General features: G+C 38.4%; 1 protein-coding gene and 1 long non-coding RNA gene across 11 annotated transcripts in view; one reads left to right on the forward strand and one right to left on the reverse strand.

The window, feature by feature from the left end:
• Positions 1-17,304, forward strand: part of LOC105476887 (acetyl-CoA carboxylase alpha) — a 330,276-nt gene that overhangs the window by 184,598 nt on the left and 128,374 nt on the right. For 8 of the 9 annotated variants that reach the window (XM_011733176.2, XM_011733177.2, XM_071082789.1 and 5 more), the window contains 4 exons: positions 4,178-4,291; positions 5,525-5,638; positions 7,025-7,114; positions 8,775-8,893. In XM_011733176.2, coding sequence (XP_011731478.1) covers positions 4,178-4,291; positions 5,525-5,638; positions 7,025-7,114; positions 8,775-8,893 — 437 coding nt within the window. The remainder of the gene's footprint in view (positions 1-4,177; positions 4,292-5,524; positions 5,639-7,024; positions 7,115-8,774; positions 8,894-17,304) is intronic. The other variant, XM_011733179.2, reaches the window with a different exon arrangement.
• The window catches only part of LOC105476883 (uncharacterized), a 93,864-nt gene that overhangs the window by 22,126 nt on the left and 54,434 nt on the right, over positions 1-17,304 (reverse strand). The window lies entirely within an intron of this gene.

The raw sequence follows: 17,304 nt of genomic DNA on the forward strand, positions 1-17,304 counted from the left end.
CAGCTGTGTAACTTTGGCTATGCCTTTTTTTTTTTTTTTTTTTAATTAAACATGTGGTCTCACTATGTTGCCTGGACTGCTGTCAAACTTCTGTGCTCAAATGGTCTTGGCCTCCCAAAGTGCTGGGGCTACAGGCATGAGCCACTGTGCCCAGCCTTGGCTATGGGTTTAACATTTTATCATGTTTGTTGTATTTCTGCAAATGCAAACTATTTTCTATAGTTAGCTACCATCTAGGTCAAAAGTAAAAGCAAGAAATAACTGTTTCGTACCAGTATGGCTGAATAATAATTTTCACTTCATTTTATGACTCTGGACAGTTGGAACAGACCTTTGGTTGGTGGATTGGGAAGCCAGATTTTTGCAAGTGACCTGTAATCCCAAAATCAGCAGGTTGGCTCTTTAAACAAACTTTTTATGTTGACTAAACACATCTGCTGACCTAGACACCATCTAAAGGTATTGTTACAAAATGTTCATCAGGATTAGATGGTGATGTTGGTTTGTCCAGTTGCCCAAAAGAAACCTGTCTCTAGAACAGAGGGTAATCAACTTCCTGTTGGATGTTAGTTGGCATCTTAGGATGGGTGGTTCTGAAAAACCCTGATGTTTTCTTTCAGAACCTGAATGCTGTGTCTAGGTCAAGGACAAGACAGGGTTGAGAAAGTTATTCTACACATAATTTTCTGTTGCCAGTTTTTTCCTAAGTATTCATGATGACAGTGGAGAAAATATTTGAATGGAAAACTTCCAAGTCAGAATAGACTAATGAAAATAGTGGTTAACTCATACTGTGTTTGATAATTACTTCACATTTATTTATTTATTTATTTATTGAAATGGAGTTTCGCTCTTGTTGCCCAGGCTGGAATGCGATGGCGCAATCTTGGCTCACCACAACCTCTGCTTTCTGGGTTCAAGCAATTCTCCTGCCTCAGCCTCCCGAGTAGCTAGGATAACAGGCATACACCACTGCGCCCAGTTAATTTTGTATTTTTAGTAGAGACAGGGTTTCTCCATGTTGGTCAGGCTGGTCTTGAACTCCTGACCTCAGGTGATCCGCACACCTTGGCCTCCCAAAGTGCGGGGATTACAGGTGTGAGCCAAAGCACCCGGCCTTATTTATTTATTTTATTTTATTTTATTTTTGTTTTATTTTATTTTATTTTAATTTTGAGATGGAACTTTACTCTTGTTGCCCAGGTTGGAGTACAATGACGCAATATCGGCTCACTGCAACCTCCGCTTCCTGGGCAGTTCTCCGGCCTCAGCCTCCCAAATAGCCGGGATTACAGGCATGCGCCACCACACCTGGCTAATTTTTTGTATTTAGTAGAGACGGGGTTTCACCGTGTTGGTCAGGCTGGTCTCGAACTGACCTCGGGTAATCCACGTACCCCGGCCTCCCAAAGTGCCGGGATTACAGGCGCGAGCCACCACGCCCGGCCCACATTTATTTTTTCTAATCTCCATAGTTCACTTTTCTTACAGATACTGTTGCTTTTTCCCAAAGCCCTTTTTTACTCCCTTTCTCTCATAATGGAAAGATAAAATGAAAAGTGGTTTTTAAAAAAAGTGGTTTTGTGTGTTTTGCTTTGTTTTGTCTTTTAAGTTAGAATATGATCTGTAACTATGCAAGAGGGTAACTCCATTTTTTAAAATTTTAGTTTAATCTCGAAAGGTAAACCTATATTTCCTTTAAAGGGAATGCATTCCATATCAAATCTGATATGGTTGCGGAGGTGATTAGTGTTATTTTGTCATGTTGGCTTTTGTTTTTATTATTTATTTATTTATTTTTTTATATTTTTATTTTTTTGAGACGGAGTCTCCCTCTGTCACCCAGGCTGGAGTGCAGTGGTGCGATCTCGGCTCACTGCAACCTCCGCCTCCCGGGGTCAAGCAGTTCTCTGCCTGAGCCTCCTGAGTAGCAGGGATTACAGGTGTGTGCCACCACGCCCAGCTAATTTTTGTATTTTTAGTAGAGACAGGGTTTTGCCATCTTGGCCAGGCTGGTGTTGAACTCCTGACCTCATGATCCACCTGCCTCAGCCTCCCAAAGTGCTGGGATTACAGGCGTGAGCCACCGTGCCCGGCCGGCTTTTGTTTTTAATGTTGAGACTTCAGTCTGGCTTTGTACAGAGGAGCTGAGTTGTGGCATTACCCAGTACACTTCTTATGTTTTTAGGCCTTTTAGTGGGTCATTCCAATGCTTTTAGTAAGTACCTCGGAAAGGAGTATGTTTGCTCTATTAAGAACATTAGGAAAGGGACTTAGGTAGGAAAAAATTATCTTGGTTTCCCTACCCACTGTTATCTATCAATTCTTTCCTTGTGTCTTTTTATGGTCCTGTTTCTGGTAGTTTTACATATTCCTTTGAAATTCTGTTTTGCTCATTAGTTCTCAGCAAAAGGTAAGAGTTACTTGCATTTTCTTTCTCCTCTTTGCTTTTATGCCTAGGATAGGTAGAACAGATCCTCTAATCTGTGCTGCCTGTTCAATCGAACCTCTGGGTTTATCTTCACTTTAATAGCAGCCTTTATTTTTCTCACTCAGATGAGTGAATTATCTGGGTTTAATGGGTGAAAACAGTAGTACTTGCACTTCCTTAATTATAAACCCCATCATATGTTTTATGACTCTGGACAGTCAGAGCAGACCTCTCCTTGGTGGATTAGGGAACCAGAATCTCATTATATCATTTTCTTTAAAAAAAAAAAAAAAAAAAAAAAGCTTTGAGAAACCTTCCCAGCATGATGGCACTCAGTATTTCAAAAGTATTTACCTTGTGATGTGGAAGGTAGGGGTTTTGGAAAAAGCATGTCTTTTATTTTTACTGCATTTATTTATTTTGCTGTGATAAAGGTCTATAAAGAGTATCCCTGAGATGGGGAAGGTTAAGTATGAAATAGAAATTCTTCAAGAAAAGGACTGATAATCAAAGTGGGGAGAAGATTAACAAGCAGCAACAAGCAGGCCCTTTGGGTCTTCTTTCATGTCCCCTTGGTAGTAGGGGGAGAATAAATATTAAAATACAAAGGCAATTCTGTCTTTTAAAGTTTTTTTATTTTATTTATTTTTATTTTTTATTTTTAGAGATGGGGTCTCACCATGTTGCCCAGGCTGGTCTTGAACTCCTGGGCTCAAGCAGTCCTCCTGTCTTGACCTCCCAAAATGCTGGGATTACAGGTGTGAGCCACGTTGCCCAGCCAAGGCAATTATTTAAAACTCCAAGTAGAGGGAGTGATATCTAAATGGATATATTTTATATGGTGTGGTGTTAATAATTACTACTACCAGTAGCTCTGTAAAATTCAAAAAGGACAGATATTTCTAAAAACTGCATTTGCAGTTTTTTCAACTTAGATGGAAATTGCAAGGATAATGGATGAATTTAGGGAATAAACTGATATTCCACTGGACTCCAGTAAGAATATTTCTCTCAGAATATGATTGGGATTTTTTTGTTAACATCTTTTACTTCTTAGAAGAGGAAGGACCCAATACTGAATAAAACATGAATTCTATAGTAGGAGCTTGTTTTTTTCCTCTAATTCAGCTAAGTATTCACATGGAATGATTCTTGGTACAGGAAGAAGAGAAATGATTTGGGGTACAGAATTGCCAGCATATGAGATGGTGTTTTTAGTTAGTGTGTGTTTATAAATAAATAATTTATTATTGTGTTTCTGTTTTGCATCTGCCTGGGTTGCTGAAAATTTGGTTTATGAGATGAAAACCACTGGGATGGTTCTTTTTTCCTTATATCTACCTTCTTTCCAAAAGTGGGAAGGGAAACAGGAAGGCCTTTAGTCCCTATTATTTAAAACTTTCTCTTAAAACTTTGAGACATAATCTATTATTTCTTCCTCAGAATCCCCTTGGCCCCTTTTAGTGGTCTCTAATGATTTCTTCTGTGTGTTAAAAGTATAGTGTTGATTTATAAGGAAATACATTAGGAATTTTGAACGAGGGATTTGGACTGCCTCTCCTTAGCCAAACTTCCTCTGGGATCTTCTTTACCACATTGTTTAGGGTAAAAGTAATAGGAAGTTTGCATTTTCTTATCAATCCAACTGGGTTTACTTTGTTTTCATTCCTTTTCTCTATTTCAAAATCCTATCCACCTGTTCTTTTTAATCTGGCTATCTATGTTCTTTTTTACATTAACAATTAGGATCAGTTGTGTGGCCGGGACCCTACTCTCACTGATGAGCTGCTGAATATTCTCACAGAGCTAACTCAACTCAGTAAGACTACCAATGCTAAAGTAGCACTTCGAGCACGCCAGGTAAGGCCATTTGTTGGTTTTCTTAAAGGAGGGATGGCTTTCATAGATTAGGCAGTGCTAGACACAATGAACTTTTGCTTAATCATCTTACAAAAAACATGTTATTTTCTATATGTGTCACATTTTCCTCAGAACAAATGTTTTCATGTGGTATGTTTTTTAAAGAGAAAGGACAAGATTAATGCTGCATTTCTTTAAAATAGATGCCCTTTCCACATTAAAAAAAATCCTGGTATCATTCCCTTCCCTCCCTAGTAGCCCTGTGATAGTAAACCAGGGTCAGGTGGAGGCAAGGACACTCAGGGAAGGAAATAGACTCAATATTTCTTACTTCCCAAAGGGAGCTTAGAAGCAGATGAAAACTTCCACGTGTACAGGAAATAATCAAGTGTGGAAAGCAGAAAGATAACGAAATGAATCTTAGGTGGTAGCAATCAGAACAACCCCAGAGAAGTCCAGTTAGTTTCACCCTGAAGTCTTCATTTCCATTCCAAAAGGTTTCAGCAGGGAAGCCAAGAGTTGGCGCTCCCTTTGTGTTTCAGTGCATGGGCATTGACAAGGAAGCAGCATTTGAAGCTGTTCAGTGACCTTCTGCTTTCTCTACAATTGTATCCATGTCACTGAACTACTCAAAGCTATTGAACCTCTCAGTGACCTGCTGAGGGTATTCAGATCCTACCGTGTCACTGTTTGTTTGTTTGTGACACTGCTTTCACTCTCTCTGCCCCTCACACACACTGGTGTTACTTCCTGACGCCTTCTCCTTGGTGCTGAGTACCTGGGGCTGTCAAAGCAGCTTTCCCTGTCTTTCTTTCTACTTCAGAGTTGCAGAAGGCTAGCTCTGCTGCATCTACCTTCCCCACAGCTGCTCCCTGCCAGACCTGATTCCCAATTAACAGCTAGTCATGCAGTCCCCAGGACCAGCAGCTTTGCAATGGTAAATCACATACACTGATGGAACTTGATTGAAGCAGTTTTCTCTCCCTTCCCCCTACCCACCATGGGAAATTGGCCACAACGCAAATCATGGTGAGAGTCAACTGAGATTCAGTATTTGGTGGCATTGGCTTTATGTTACAGGACCTAGAAGTTGTTTTACTTGGTCTCTGTTTTATCTGTGATGCCTGCACTTACAGATTTATATTTATTGCTTTTGTATCAGAGCTGCCTAATAGGAGCCTAGAATAATCACTCCCTGAGGAACGTGTGCCTCCTATTTTGTTCTCACTCTAGGTTCTTATTGCCTCCCATTTGCCATCATACGAGCTTCGCCATAACCAAGTAGAGTCTATCTTCCTATCAGCTATTGACATGTATGGACATCAATTTTGCATTGAGAACCTGCAGGTATATATATATATATATATATATAGCCCTTTCCTGCCTCTCTGGACTCTTATCTCCTTTATTCTCAAGCATAGTTTAAGTAATCAATTAATTAATTAATTTTGATTTTCCATGTAATGGAGTTTCATACCTTGACTTTCTAAAACGATTTATACTTAGGAATTTTTTTTTCATACAAATGCTGTTAGAATTGTGGCTTAGCTTAAAAATCAAATAGGCCTGCCTTGATAGAAGTGTCCTATTGAAGTCTTTATCTTTGTACTTTACCTAGAAAGTATTCTAGGCCAGAATTAAATAACAAGGCTGGTTGATTTCTGATATATATATATATATACACACACACACACACACACATATATATACACACACACACTTCTCTAATGATTTATGATATTTGAATCAGATGTACACATACGTAGTTGTTACTCTTCTGGAGACAAAGCTATTTAAGTATCATTTAATTTTAATTTTATGTTAATACTATTAAGCTTTATAAAAAGCTCGTTTTTAAGAGATTATTGGCTAATTTTACTGCTAATCAGAAGGACTGCCACAATTATTTTTCAAACATTATCTTCTCAGGAATGACTATATTTTTCTACCTGGAAACAAGGATACCATTGTTATATCTGGCCCAGGGGAATCTTTAGACTTTCTGTAACATTTCTTCCTGGGAATCTAGAGGGGAAAGAAGGATGTTTTTTCTTATTTGGTTAATAGCTGAAATCTAGGGTTTCAACTGGGGTTCAAATCTAGGGTTTACCATAGTGGAGTATTGAGACAATATTTATTTTATTTAATTTTTCTGAGACAGAGTCTCACTCTGTTACCCAGGCTGGAGTGTAGTGGCACAATCTCGGCTCACTGCAACCTCCAACTCCTGAGTTCAAGCGATTCTTGTGCCTTGGCCTCCTGAGTAGCTGGGATTACAGGCACGCACTACTACGCCCAGCTAATTCTTGTATTTTTAACAAAGACAGGGTTTTGCCATGTTGGCCAGGCTGGTCTCGAACTCCTGACCTCAAGTGATCTGCATGCCTCACAGGCGTGAGCCACCATGCCTGGTGAAGACAATATTTAGAGAGTACAGATAAATGTCAGAAAAGAATAATAGTCATAAACACTTATATTAGCATACAAATAATGTACTGTTAATTCAGTATTCTAAGAATTTTACATGTATTTACTCATATAATACAACAGCCCTATGAGGATAGGTATTATTATTTTCTCCATTTTGTAGCTCAGGAAGTTGAGGCACAGAGAGATTACGGCATTCAGAGACAAAATTCTTAGGTTTCACTAAATGCTTCAAATGCCAAATAGTGTCCACTGAAATTGTTCTCCTTTTGATGTAAGGCTTAAGCCTGTCTTTGTATCTTCTAGAAACTCATCCTATCAGAAACATCTATTTTTGATGTCCTACCAAACTTCTTCTATCACAGCAACCAAGTAGTGAGGATGGCAGCTCTGGAGGTAAGTATTTATGGTAATGGGACATGACCTTTTGCTTTGTTTCTAGCTGGTTTCTTATATCCATTTGGCTGCCATGTCAGTTCTAGTTCTCTGGCCTTAAGGTTGGTTCTTAAGGGTAGTTAGTCTCTTCTCCTCTGAAACAGTATGTGCTTACTCAGATACTTTACTCAAGTGTTTCATCTGAACTCATCACCAGCTTCTAGGTTCCAATCACAGGAAAACAGCTGCCAGCATTTTTCAGTAGTTTCTATTTTCCAGGTATTTGAATTCTCCCATTTCATGAGTTAGGATGCCTTGTCACACAAAAAGTGAAAATATATGGCTGATCAGAGCATGTGTCATCTTACCATTGTGTGATTTGGGCCAAATTAAAATGGATTTTAGTTATGTTTTGGATTGTCAAGCAGCTCTTACGAAATACTTCCTCAAAGGAAAGAAAGTAATAGCATTTAATGAACTGTGTTTTAGGTATTTTATTTTTCTCATTTAATCCTACAGTTACTTTAGGAAGTAAGAAGAAAGTGAGACTCTGAGAGGTTAAGTGATTTGTCCAAAATCACACAGATAATAAGTGGAAGAGTTTGCATTTGAACTCAAGCTAATCTGACTCCAAAGACTTCTGTTTCCACTACAGCACACTACCTCATTAAGCACAAAAATTGCAGGCCCTGAATACCACTGTAAAGTTGCCAAATAGATGTTTTTTGAAGATGGGGAAAAAGTGTTTTAGATGATTTTATGTAATGTAACATCACGGTAGTCTGTTGCTAGCTCCTTTGTGTTACTTTTTATTTGTATTTTGTGGTAGAATGTAAATTATCCTACTCAGTAAATGCCAAAAGTTTTAAAACATTTAAGTGTTTTGTAGTGTTTTCATGTCATCTAATGAGAAGCTTTCTTATATACTTCCCGTGCCATAGAATCTCAGGTAGCATTTTATGTGCATGGCAAATTTGCTGTGAAATGTGTGAGGTTGCACTGACAGTTTTTGCGGAGATGTAGCCTATTGCTGTTTCTTTTTTAAATTTAAATTTATTTTTATTTTATTTTATTGCTGTTCCTTTAACTCTTGAGTCGAGTTCATGTATTTGAGATATTATATGTCCAATTATGTCTTACTGTTTATACCTTACTGCTTTTGATCAGGGTTTGCTGAAAACTGATTTTGAGTGGGTGGGGAAGTCGGGGAAGACACAAAACAAAGACATGAGATAGTAAAAGAGTTGAACTGTGATTGCTTGTGTCTTCTATTTTCACTCCGTAAGTGGCTCAAAATCAGCACCTCTCATTTTCCTCACTGCTTAATCTTCTCTTGAAATGATCATGCTTAATAGATTAATAGTTGTAGTTCTAGATGCTGTCTTTTGCTAAAGATTAAACCTTCTCTAGGGTTTAGGTTAGTGTGAAAGAAGGTTTACAGTACACATAGGTATCCAGCAGAGGCCGCCTAGTTTTGTTTTCATTAGTAGTCATGGGTGTAGTATTAAGACTCCAGCTTTATTAATTAAAGCAAGATATGTATGTATACAGAGGGCCTTGGGACTTCTCTCCCCACAGAGCACCTTCTGCCTCAGATACCTCGTTTCAAGACTCTTTTTCTGGGCTATTTTCTTAATTTCTGTTTTTGAAATTTATTTACTGAGGGTTACTTTTGAACCAGGTGTATGTTCGAAGGGCTTATATTGCCTACGAACTTAACAGCGTACAACACCGCCAGCTTAAGGACAACACCTGTGTGGTGGAATTCCAGTTCATGCTGCCCACATCTCATCCAAACAGGTGAGTTTGAGGTGGTATGTGCACCTGAGCCAGCCAGAGGTATACCATGAGAATCAAGGGGAGTAATGTGTATGACAATTCCATGTTTTTTTAATTAGAAATGTAGGGCAAAAAATGAACAATATGACCATAAGAGAAGAGCCTTTTGGTGCTCACTTCTTTGATCTAAAGAGACAAATTATGGTCTAAGTAAGATGAAAGTTTACGATTACTCCATTCATTCTTGCTTGTATTATGTCACTGAGGAAATAGTTTCTTTTTTAAAAAAATAGAAAGAATTTACTAGCATTTTACTTGCTAGAACTTTGCCAGAAAAATCACTCTTTTTTTAACAATTTAAATCGGCAATTAGACCAAGAAAATATTTTGGGTGGAATGCTTTTCTTTTCTGTATGTTTGCTATGGGTTGAGGTTATACCTGAGCCAGTTTCATTGTCGCCCTAAAACAGACAACCTGAATTTAGCAGTTGAAATTCAATCAGTTTTTAAAAATTATATTTCAGAACCAAACTTCTTAATCTCAAATAAATTACTGAATTAAGCCATGATAATTACATTATTTGTCCCTTCCTGTGTCTTTTAAAAAATAAAATGTACATATGGACATTTTTGTGTCAGAATTGCTTTTGTTTTAAAATGAAAATACTTTATCTTATAGACTCATCTTTTAAGAATTATTCTAAGGCAATGAAAATCTATGAATTCCACCCACACAGAGGTTCATCCCCTCCTGTACTTTCATTCTTTTTAGTAATACCACAGAAAATATAAATACCACAGCCAGTGTTAACCTGCCCCTCTCCATTTCTTCTTTATGGCCTTTGGTTCTTCACTTGGTATTACAAAGTACTGTGTCTTTGGGGAACCTTAGTTATAGACACCAGAAATGGTTTTGTTCTAAATTGCCACTTCACCCAAAGCAATAGAAACCCTTTCTGGAGACAAAGAAGTCTGTGCTGAGACTTTTGGCCACTGGATGCCACTGTTGATCTAGCAGAGGTCGGCAGATGAGCAGAGGCATCTTCAGAAAAAGTACCTCTCTTCTTTGTCTCAGAATATCCTTTCACTTCTCTACCTCAAAAATACCTTACGGCTGGCAGAGAAAAGCATATATCCTTGATTTAGCAAGCATCTCTCGGTACATTTTTGCCTCCATGGATTTCAGAATCTCATTTTCTAGAAACGAATGGTTGTCCTTCAGTGAGCGGCAAAGTACTCGTGGCACACATGGGCACAGCACTCAGTCTTCTTTCTTTTCCTGCGTTCCTTGAATAATTGTAGAGAACTACACTCTATACTTAATGCTCTTTGTAATTCTCAGGGCAGTTCTCCTTTTCTTTCTGCTTTCTCCTGCTTCCCTTTGGGCAGTGATTTGTAGTCGGGCTGCAGGGCCGCTTCTGATTTCCTTCCCTCCTCATCACTCTCCTTGTCTTTCTTAATTGTTCTCCCTGTACTACTTTTTTTTTTATTTGAGGATATGTCCAGTTTGGTGAGGGAATGTTGGCTGAAAAATGAGAGGAATTCTTCTTGACTGCTTTGTTAAGAAATCTTATTCACCTTTCTATGTCAAGAGTGTGAATCTTGGTTAGTTCAATGTGGTTACAAAACTTGTACGCCTGTCCCTCCCAACATCTGGACATGCCTGTGGATAAAGATCAGACTTGAACATAACAGTAATCCTGTAATCTCCCTGAAGTCTCCCTTGGTTGTCAGTGCAATTCTAAACCTGCTGGATTGTTATTGTTATTGTCATCATTATTATTGGTGTAACTGTGAAGGTGGAGATAATTGCAAAATAAAAAGGAAAAATAAAATCATCTTTGTGAAAACCAGAAAAATGTTAAAATTGCTTTAATTTTTTTTTGTATCTAAAGTTCTTTTGTTTAGGATCAAATGATCAGGTTTGATCATAAAATGATATATTCAGTTTCAAAGTATAGCTTATTCAGTTATTGCAGATTTACTACTTGAATTTAGTTTTATAAGATTATATACATAATATATTATATATAATGATATATATAATATAAATGAATATATGTATTTTTCCCCCAAATGTTTTTGTTATAATTTGGATTTATAGCCTTATTGTGACACCATCTGGTGTACTGCAATTGAATTCTGACACTAGCCATCTGAAGTTAGATCAGATGCCACAGGCTAAGTAAGGGCTCAGTCTACCACCAAATTGTCCCTACTTCAGATGGGGCCATAAATGGGGTGCCCCAGCCACTTGCACTTCTGACCAACTGGCTACAAATTTGAGGGTCCCCTCAGTTTTCTCGGTTTGATAATTCCCTCAGAACAACTCACAGAGTTCAAGCACTACAGTTTTATTGTCAGGATCAGCAAAAAGCACGAGACGCTTAGGGTGAAGTGTGGGACAGTCTCAAACACAGAGTTTCCCTGTTCATTCCCTGTGGAATCAGAGTGTATCAACTCTCTCAGCACATCCATGTGTTCACCAACCAAGAAGCTCCATTGACCTTCAGTGTCCAGAGTATTTTAAAATCAGGGCTTCATTACGTAGGCATGCTTGATTAAATCGTAGCCTACATGATTAAACTCAATCTCCCCTCCCAGAGGTCCGGCTGGCTGAAAGTCCTCAACCCTCTAATCATCTAGTTGGTCTTTCTAGTGACCAGCTCCCCTCCTGAGTCATCTCATCTCTTAGCATAAACTCAGGTGTGATCCAATGACACTCCTATTACTTGGGAAATTTTAAGGATTTAGTCTCTCTTCCAGGAACCAGAGACAATGGCCAAAGTCTTTATTATACAATAGGCCTGCTCATCTTAAACAGAAATCTAAGCTGTTTTAGATTTAGCTAGTTTTGAGTCAAGTACTTTTCTAACTTTTTTTCTAACTCCAGTACTTTTTTTTTTTTTTCTGTTATTGTTTTGATCAAGCAGGCAAAAAGCATATTGTTTCTCATTCTACAGAAAGAAGTTACAGAGGGCTACCAGTATTTGTTCTACTCCCAGTCCTATAAGGCTCAATTATGTCCACTAACCTCTAGATTAATGATTCTCAGAATTATGTGAGGGGCAATTTGAAAATACACATATTGGGGTCCTGACTTTCAAGACCTGATTCATTTTGGATTAGAGTCCTGGTGACCACTTTGAAAAGCTCCTCTGTACTCTGATGAACATCTGTAATTGACAGTCACTACTTCTAAACTAGTACTGCCAAATAGAAATATAATACAAGCCACGTTATTTAGAAGTTTCTATTGGCCACATTTAAAAGAGTAAAAAGAAACAGATAAAATTAATTCAAATAGCAACTTATTTAACCTATTGTATCCAAAATGCCATTTCAATATGTAATAACAATTGTTAGTATTTTTTCTTTTATTCATACTGTATCTTTGAAATTTAGCATGTATTCTATACTTACAGCATGTCTCAATATAAACTAGCCATATTTCAAGTACTACCCTAGCTGCATGTGGCTAGTGGCTGCTATATTAGACAGTTCAACTTAGACCAAAAATTAATTAGGTCACACTGACCCCTCTTTTTTTTTTTTTTTTTTTTTTTTTTTTTGTTACTGGTAGTGCCCTTGGAGAGAAGAAAAATTGTTATTCTTATGTTGCTTATTCTTAGTAGTTACAGGAATTATCCACACTTGATATTATAGATGTTACACAATATTTTATGCATGCTTTAAAAATTAGTGAGAATAAAGAAAAGGTATATGAATCATACATATTTTACTTATCTATGCAAAACGGAATTTTATATTTTTCCCAACTGAGATTAACAAGCCAATTTTTTTTTTTTTTTCTCCCATAGAGATGGGGTCTTGCCATGTTACCAGGCTGGTCTCAAAATAATTCTCCTGCTTCGGCCTCTCAAGTAGCTGGGACTACAGGCATGTGCTGCCATACCTAGTGCAGACCAAAAATTCTTGGGGGAGAAAACAGGTTTTTTTTTTTTCCTTTTTTTTTTTTTGAGATGAGGTCTCAGCTCTGTCGCTCTGTCGCCCAGGCTGGAGTGCAGTGGCATGATATGGGCTCACTGCAAGCTCCACCTTCTGGGTTCAAACGATTCTCCTGCCTCAGCCTCCCAAGTAGCTGGGACTACAGGCACCCACCACCACATCTGGCAAATTTTTTGTATTTTTAATAGAGATGGGTTTTCACCGTGTTAGCCAAGATGGTCTTGATCTCCTGACCTTGTGATCCTCCTGCCTCGGCCTCCCAAAGTGCTGGGATTACAGGCATGAGCCACGGTATTTTGGTTAACCAATCTTTTGTGTTTTCTTTCCTTGCACTTGGTCTTCACATTCCTAGCTGGGTGTTTTTGAAGTAGACAAAATTGTCCAGCACATCATTGGAAGTGTCTTAGTAAGCTGTAATATCAAAGCAAGACTGCAATCTCATTGTGTATGGAATTCCATTCCTGCAGCTTTTTTTTTTTTTTTTTGAGATGGAGTTTCGCTCTTGTTGCTCAGGCTGGAGTGCAGTGGCGCAATCTTGGCTCACCGCAACCTCTGCCTTCTGAGTTCAAGCGATTCTTCTGCCTCAGCCTCCCGATTAGTTGGGATTACAGCATGCGCCACCACACTCGGCTAATTTTGCATTTTTAGTAGAGATGGGGTTTCTCTGTGTTGGTCAGGCTGGTCTCCAACTCCTGACCTCAGGTGATCTACCTGCCTCGGCCTCCCAAAGTGGTGGAATTACAGGTGTAAGCCACTGCGCCCGGCCTTATTTGTTTCTTAACTCCTCTACTATAATTCCCAGTCATGTAGTTTGTTTTTGACTGTGATTTAGCTTCCATAGGTTGGGGTGAAACATGGCACTCTGCAAACTGGCAGCAGAGTTCCCCCCCCACCCCAGGAAAATCCCTTGGTTACTGTTGGGATTAAAGACCTGTGTCTTATTAGGACCTATTTTGATTTTTGGAGAAGTAGGCAAAATATATTGCAAATGACTAGGGGAGCCTCTAAAAAGGGAGAAGACAGCCGTTTTTAGCACACTTGAACAGTTGCTGTGTAGTAACATAGTTGGTACATTTTTATTTTTGTTTTAATTCATCATAGGACTTTGCATTGTTTGACATGTGGTTACTCTTTTTTGGTATAATTTGACTATTTTTTTTCTAGTAATCCATAATTTTTTAAAAAAGCAGATGACTGAATAGTTTATTCCTAATCTGTGTGACTTCCTGTTTCATCCTTCTTGCTAGGTGTGCGTCAGTCGAGGTATATCGTCTCCTTTTTGATCTTCTACCCAATACTTCTAAATTTTTCCTGGGGACTGTAGTTCCAACTTATTTGGCATCTGTAGGTCTTATTAACCAGAGGATCCAGTTATTAGAGCTTCACTCAGGGAAGCTCCTGGTCTGTATTTACCCTTTACTTCTAAAATTTCCTTCACTTGAAGAGCAGCTAAAGAGATTTTTCTGATTTAAGCATAGTTAGAAATATATATATACATACACACACACACACACATATGTATATGTAACATGTGTATGTTGTATGTGTTTCCTTTTTTACCTTCTTAGCATTTAAAGGCTATGTGATTCTTTTTGAGGGGAGGGTTTTTTTAATTTTTTTTTTAATATGTCATTGTTTTAACTGACTTGTGTTCTTGAAAGAGAAGTGACTATCCCAAGTTGTTTTCGTGGTGCAGGAATATTCAGGGCAACTGGTCTATACTAAGGGAGGATTTTGTTATTATGCAGACTTCTAGAACCTAATTCTCTCTGAAGCGTCTGTGAGCCCAGCCCTTTAGTGAGTTTTACATGAATTAACCCTGGAGTTCAAACTATATCATTCAATGTTCCTTTTTCTCCTTCTTCCCCTGGTGAGTCGTAGGGTTTAGAGCCCAAGCTTTGTATATGTCTGTCTTTTTTCCTATTCAGAAACTTAAGTATCACTCACTGGTGCTGGAGATGGGAAAGCTTGTTACACTGAAGCATCATCCTGAATGTCTGTATTTTGCACAATTCATTAAATCATTTGACCTTCAGGATTTCACTAAGCTTTGGGCATATTAAGTACCTCAGAATAATCTGGAAACAAATTCTTCAGTCAACCAGTATTTGATCTTTTAAAATATAGCTATATTTATATAAACATATGTATAGTATATTATCCCATAAATTGTGCCTATGCATATGTCTCTATATAATATAATATGACATTCTGGGAGTACACCATTTAAAACTCCAAATGATTTTTATAATTAATATACACTAGTGAACATGACTAATCTTTTTAACCTTTAATCTGTGATTCAAATAAGAAGCATCACATTTGATGCAGGAGATGGAAGTATACTTTGTTGTACGTTTCTGTACATATATAATGGGTGAGGACCTATTGGTGTTTATTTCCACCTGTTTCGTAGATGGAAATCCATGCTTAAGTCGGATTCCATTGCACCTTCTCTGCTATTTGCTACTTGTGAATTTGGTCTTCTGTGTTATAATGTTTTAATTCAAATACTTCCCTTTTCTCATGTCTTACATCCAGAAGAGGTCGGCTGTGTTTTCCCCTGATAGCATGTGTTTTGGTCATGGCTGAATTTAGGCTGCTTGGTATCCATCCTCAATGTTCAGCTGTCAGTGGGTGGCCTCTGGACTTTCTTTTTATTCGTAAGGAAGTTTAGAAATCAGGAGCCTTCCATATGACTAATTGGTAGCCAACTGCCATTCTCAAGAATTCTGATAATCTAACACTCAGAGATTAGACCTTTCTTTGGATAGTACTGAGATACTCGGAAGTCATCCAGCTTGCAGCATTTTTTCAGCAGCAGTGGGAGCCCTTGTAGTTAGCAAGCCAGAATGAGCTATAAATACATGAAATCTTACAATGCTTGCTTCCTTCATTCAGGGTAGTCTGCTGATAAGATGCAAGTATCTGGCAGAAGAGAAGATTCTCAGCAGGCTTAAGTGCTTACCAAAGTGCTTTCCTGTATCTATGGCTCAGCTTCTAGTCTCTGCTGTGTTATTTTGGCACTCTAGACTTGTAATATTGGAGAGTCGAGTTTAAAACTCTCAATATATCATTAGGGTAGCCCAAGGTCCCTTCTTGTCAAGGAAGACTAGCTGAGTCCAGGGGGAAGGAAAAGTAGAATCCAGGACACCTGTAAATCCCTGTAGTTTTGTGCTGTGGGTTCGTAGCTAATTATACAGCAGGCAACAGTAATATGCTGTAGCTCTGTTGGTGTACTTGTTTCAGAAAGAGCAAAATCTTCCAGCAGAGCAAAGAAGGGGCTTTGGAGGGGCTGCAAATAAATGAAGCAATGATCATTTTATTGTAAACTAAAGCTCTGCAACAGAATCAGGGCATCTGAACTGCAAGGAGGTGGTGGGGGAGATGCCAGTAGAAATACATGGTTCAGATGTGTTTTACAGCTCTTGATTTGGATTTTCCTACAGAAATATAGTCACGCAAAGAGACCACCACTGGTCACAGCCAGTCAAATTGCTCTTTCTCCTATGGTACTGCTGTTAGTGGCTGCTAGTAGGTTATTCAGCCGACCTCTTCTGATTCTGCTTTGCTGCCTGATTTCAAAAGAGTTGCCCTATACTGTCTTTCAGTCACAGCTTGATGTAACTACTGCTTGTTTGCATGCATCCCCATCATTTTCATATAGGCTCTTTTTTTTTCTTCTTCAAGTTAGGAAGCAAAAGAATCAGGAGCATTTTTATATGACAAAAGATTTATGTAGGGCCAGCTAGAATCAAGCCAAATGAAATTCAGCTGGAAGGGGTGGTAAAAAGGCTCACAGAACTTGTGGCTGCCAGAGAAGTCAGTGTTCCTTAAATTAAAGAGGGTTCAGCTAGCAGGCGGCAACTCGACTTTGCATTCATATTGAATCAGGCTCTCCAGCCATTCTGGGCAGGCAGAGCAATAAAATCAGAGGTGACTTAGTGCCAGGAACCTCAGAATTCACAGGATTTCTCTTGTCTTTCTCTAAAATCTATATTGATGTGGAATGCTAACTTGGAGGGCGGAGATGAGAAAATGCCAGGTCTAGATTGTGGTTTATGACACCATATTGAATAATGTCATTGGAAAGCATCCTCTTTTGTTTTTTGGTTATCATATCTGTAAAATGGAGCTAATCTACTAGAAAGAAAGTAGTTCTAATATTTATCAAATGTTGTAAATGAAGATTCACTATAATAAGTGTTTTGAATAGCCCAAACAGCAGATGATAAGAAGTGAATTTATATCCCATTTATGTATTTGAAAATACACTTGATTGCCTTTGAGCAATTTTACTTTTTTTTTTTTTTTTTTTTTTGAGACAGTATCTTACTTTTCACCCAGGCTGGAGTGCAATGGCATGATCTTGGCTAACTGCAACCTCTGCCTCCTGGCTCAAGCAATCCTCCCATCTCAGCCTTCTGAGTAGCTGGGATTACAGGCATACTATGTGCCACCAC

The sequence above is a fragment of the Macaca nemestrina genome, chromosome 17, assembly GCF_043159975.1.
Source record: "Macaca nemestrina isolate mMacNem1 chromosome 17, mMacNem.hap1, whole genome shotgun sequence".
NCBI classification, from domain to species: domain Eukaryota; kingdom Metazoa; phylum Chordata; class Mammalia; order Primates; family Cercopithecidae; genus Macaca; species Macaca nemestrina.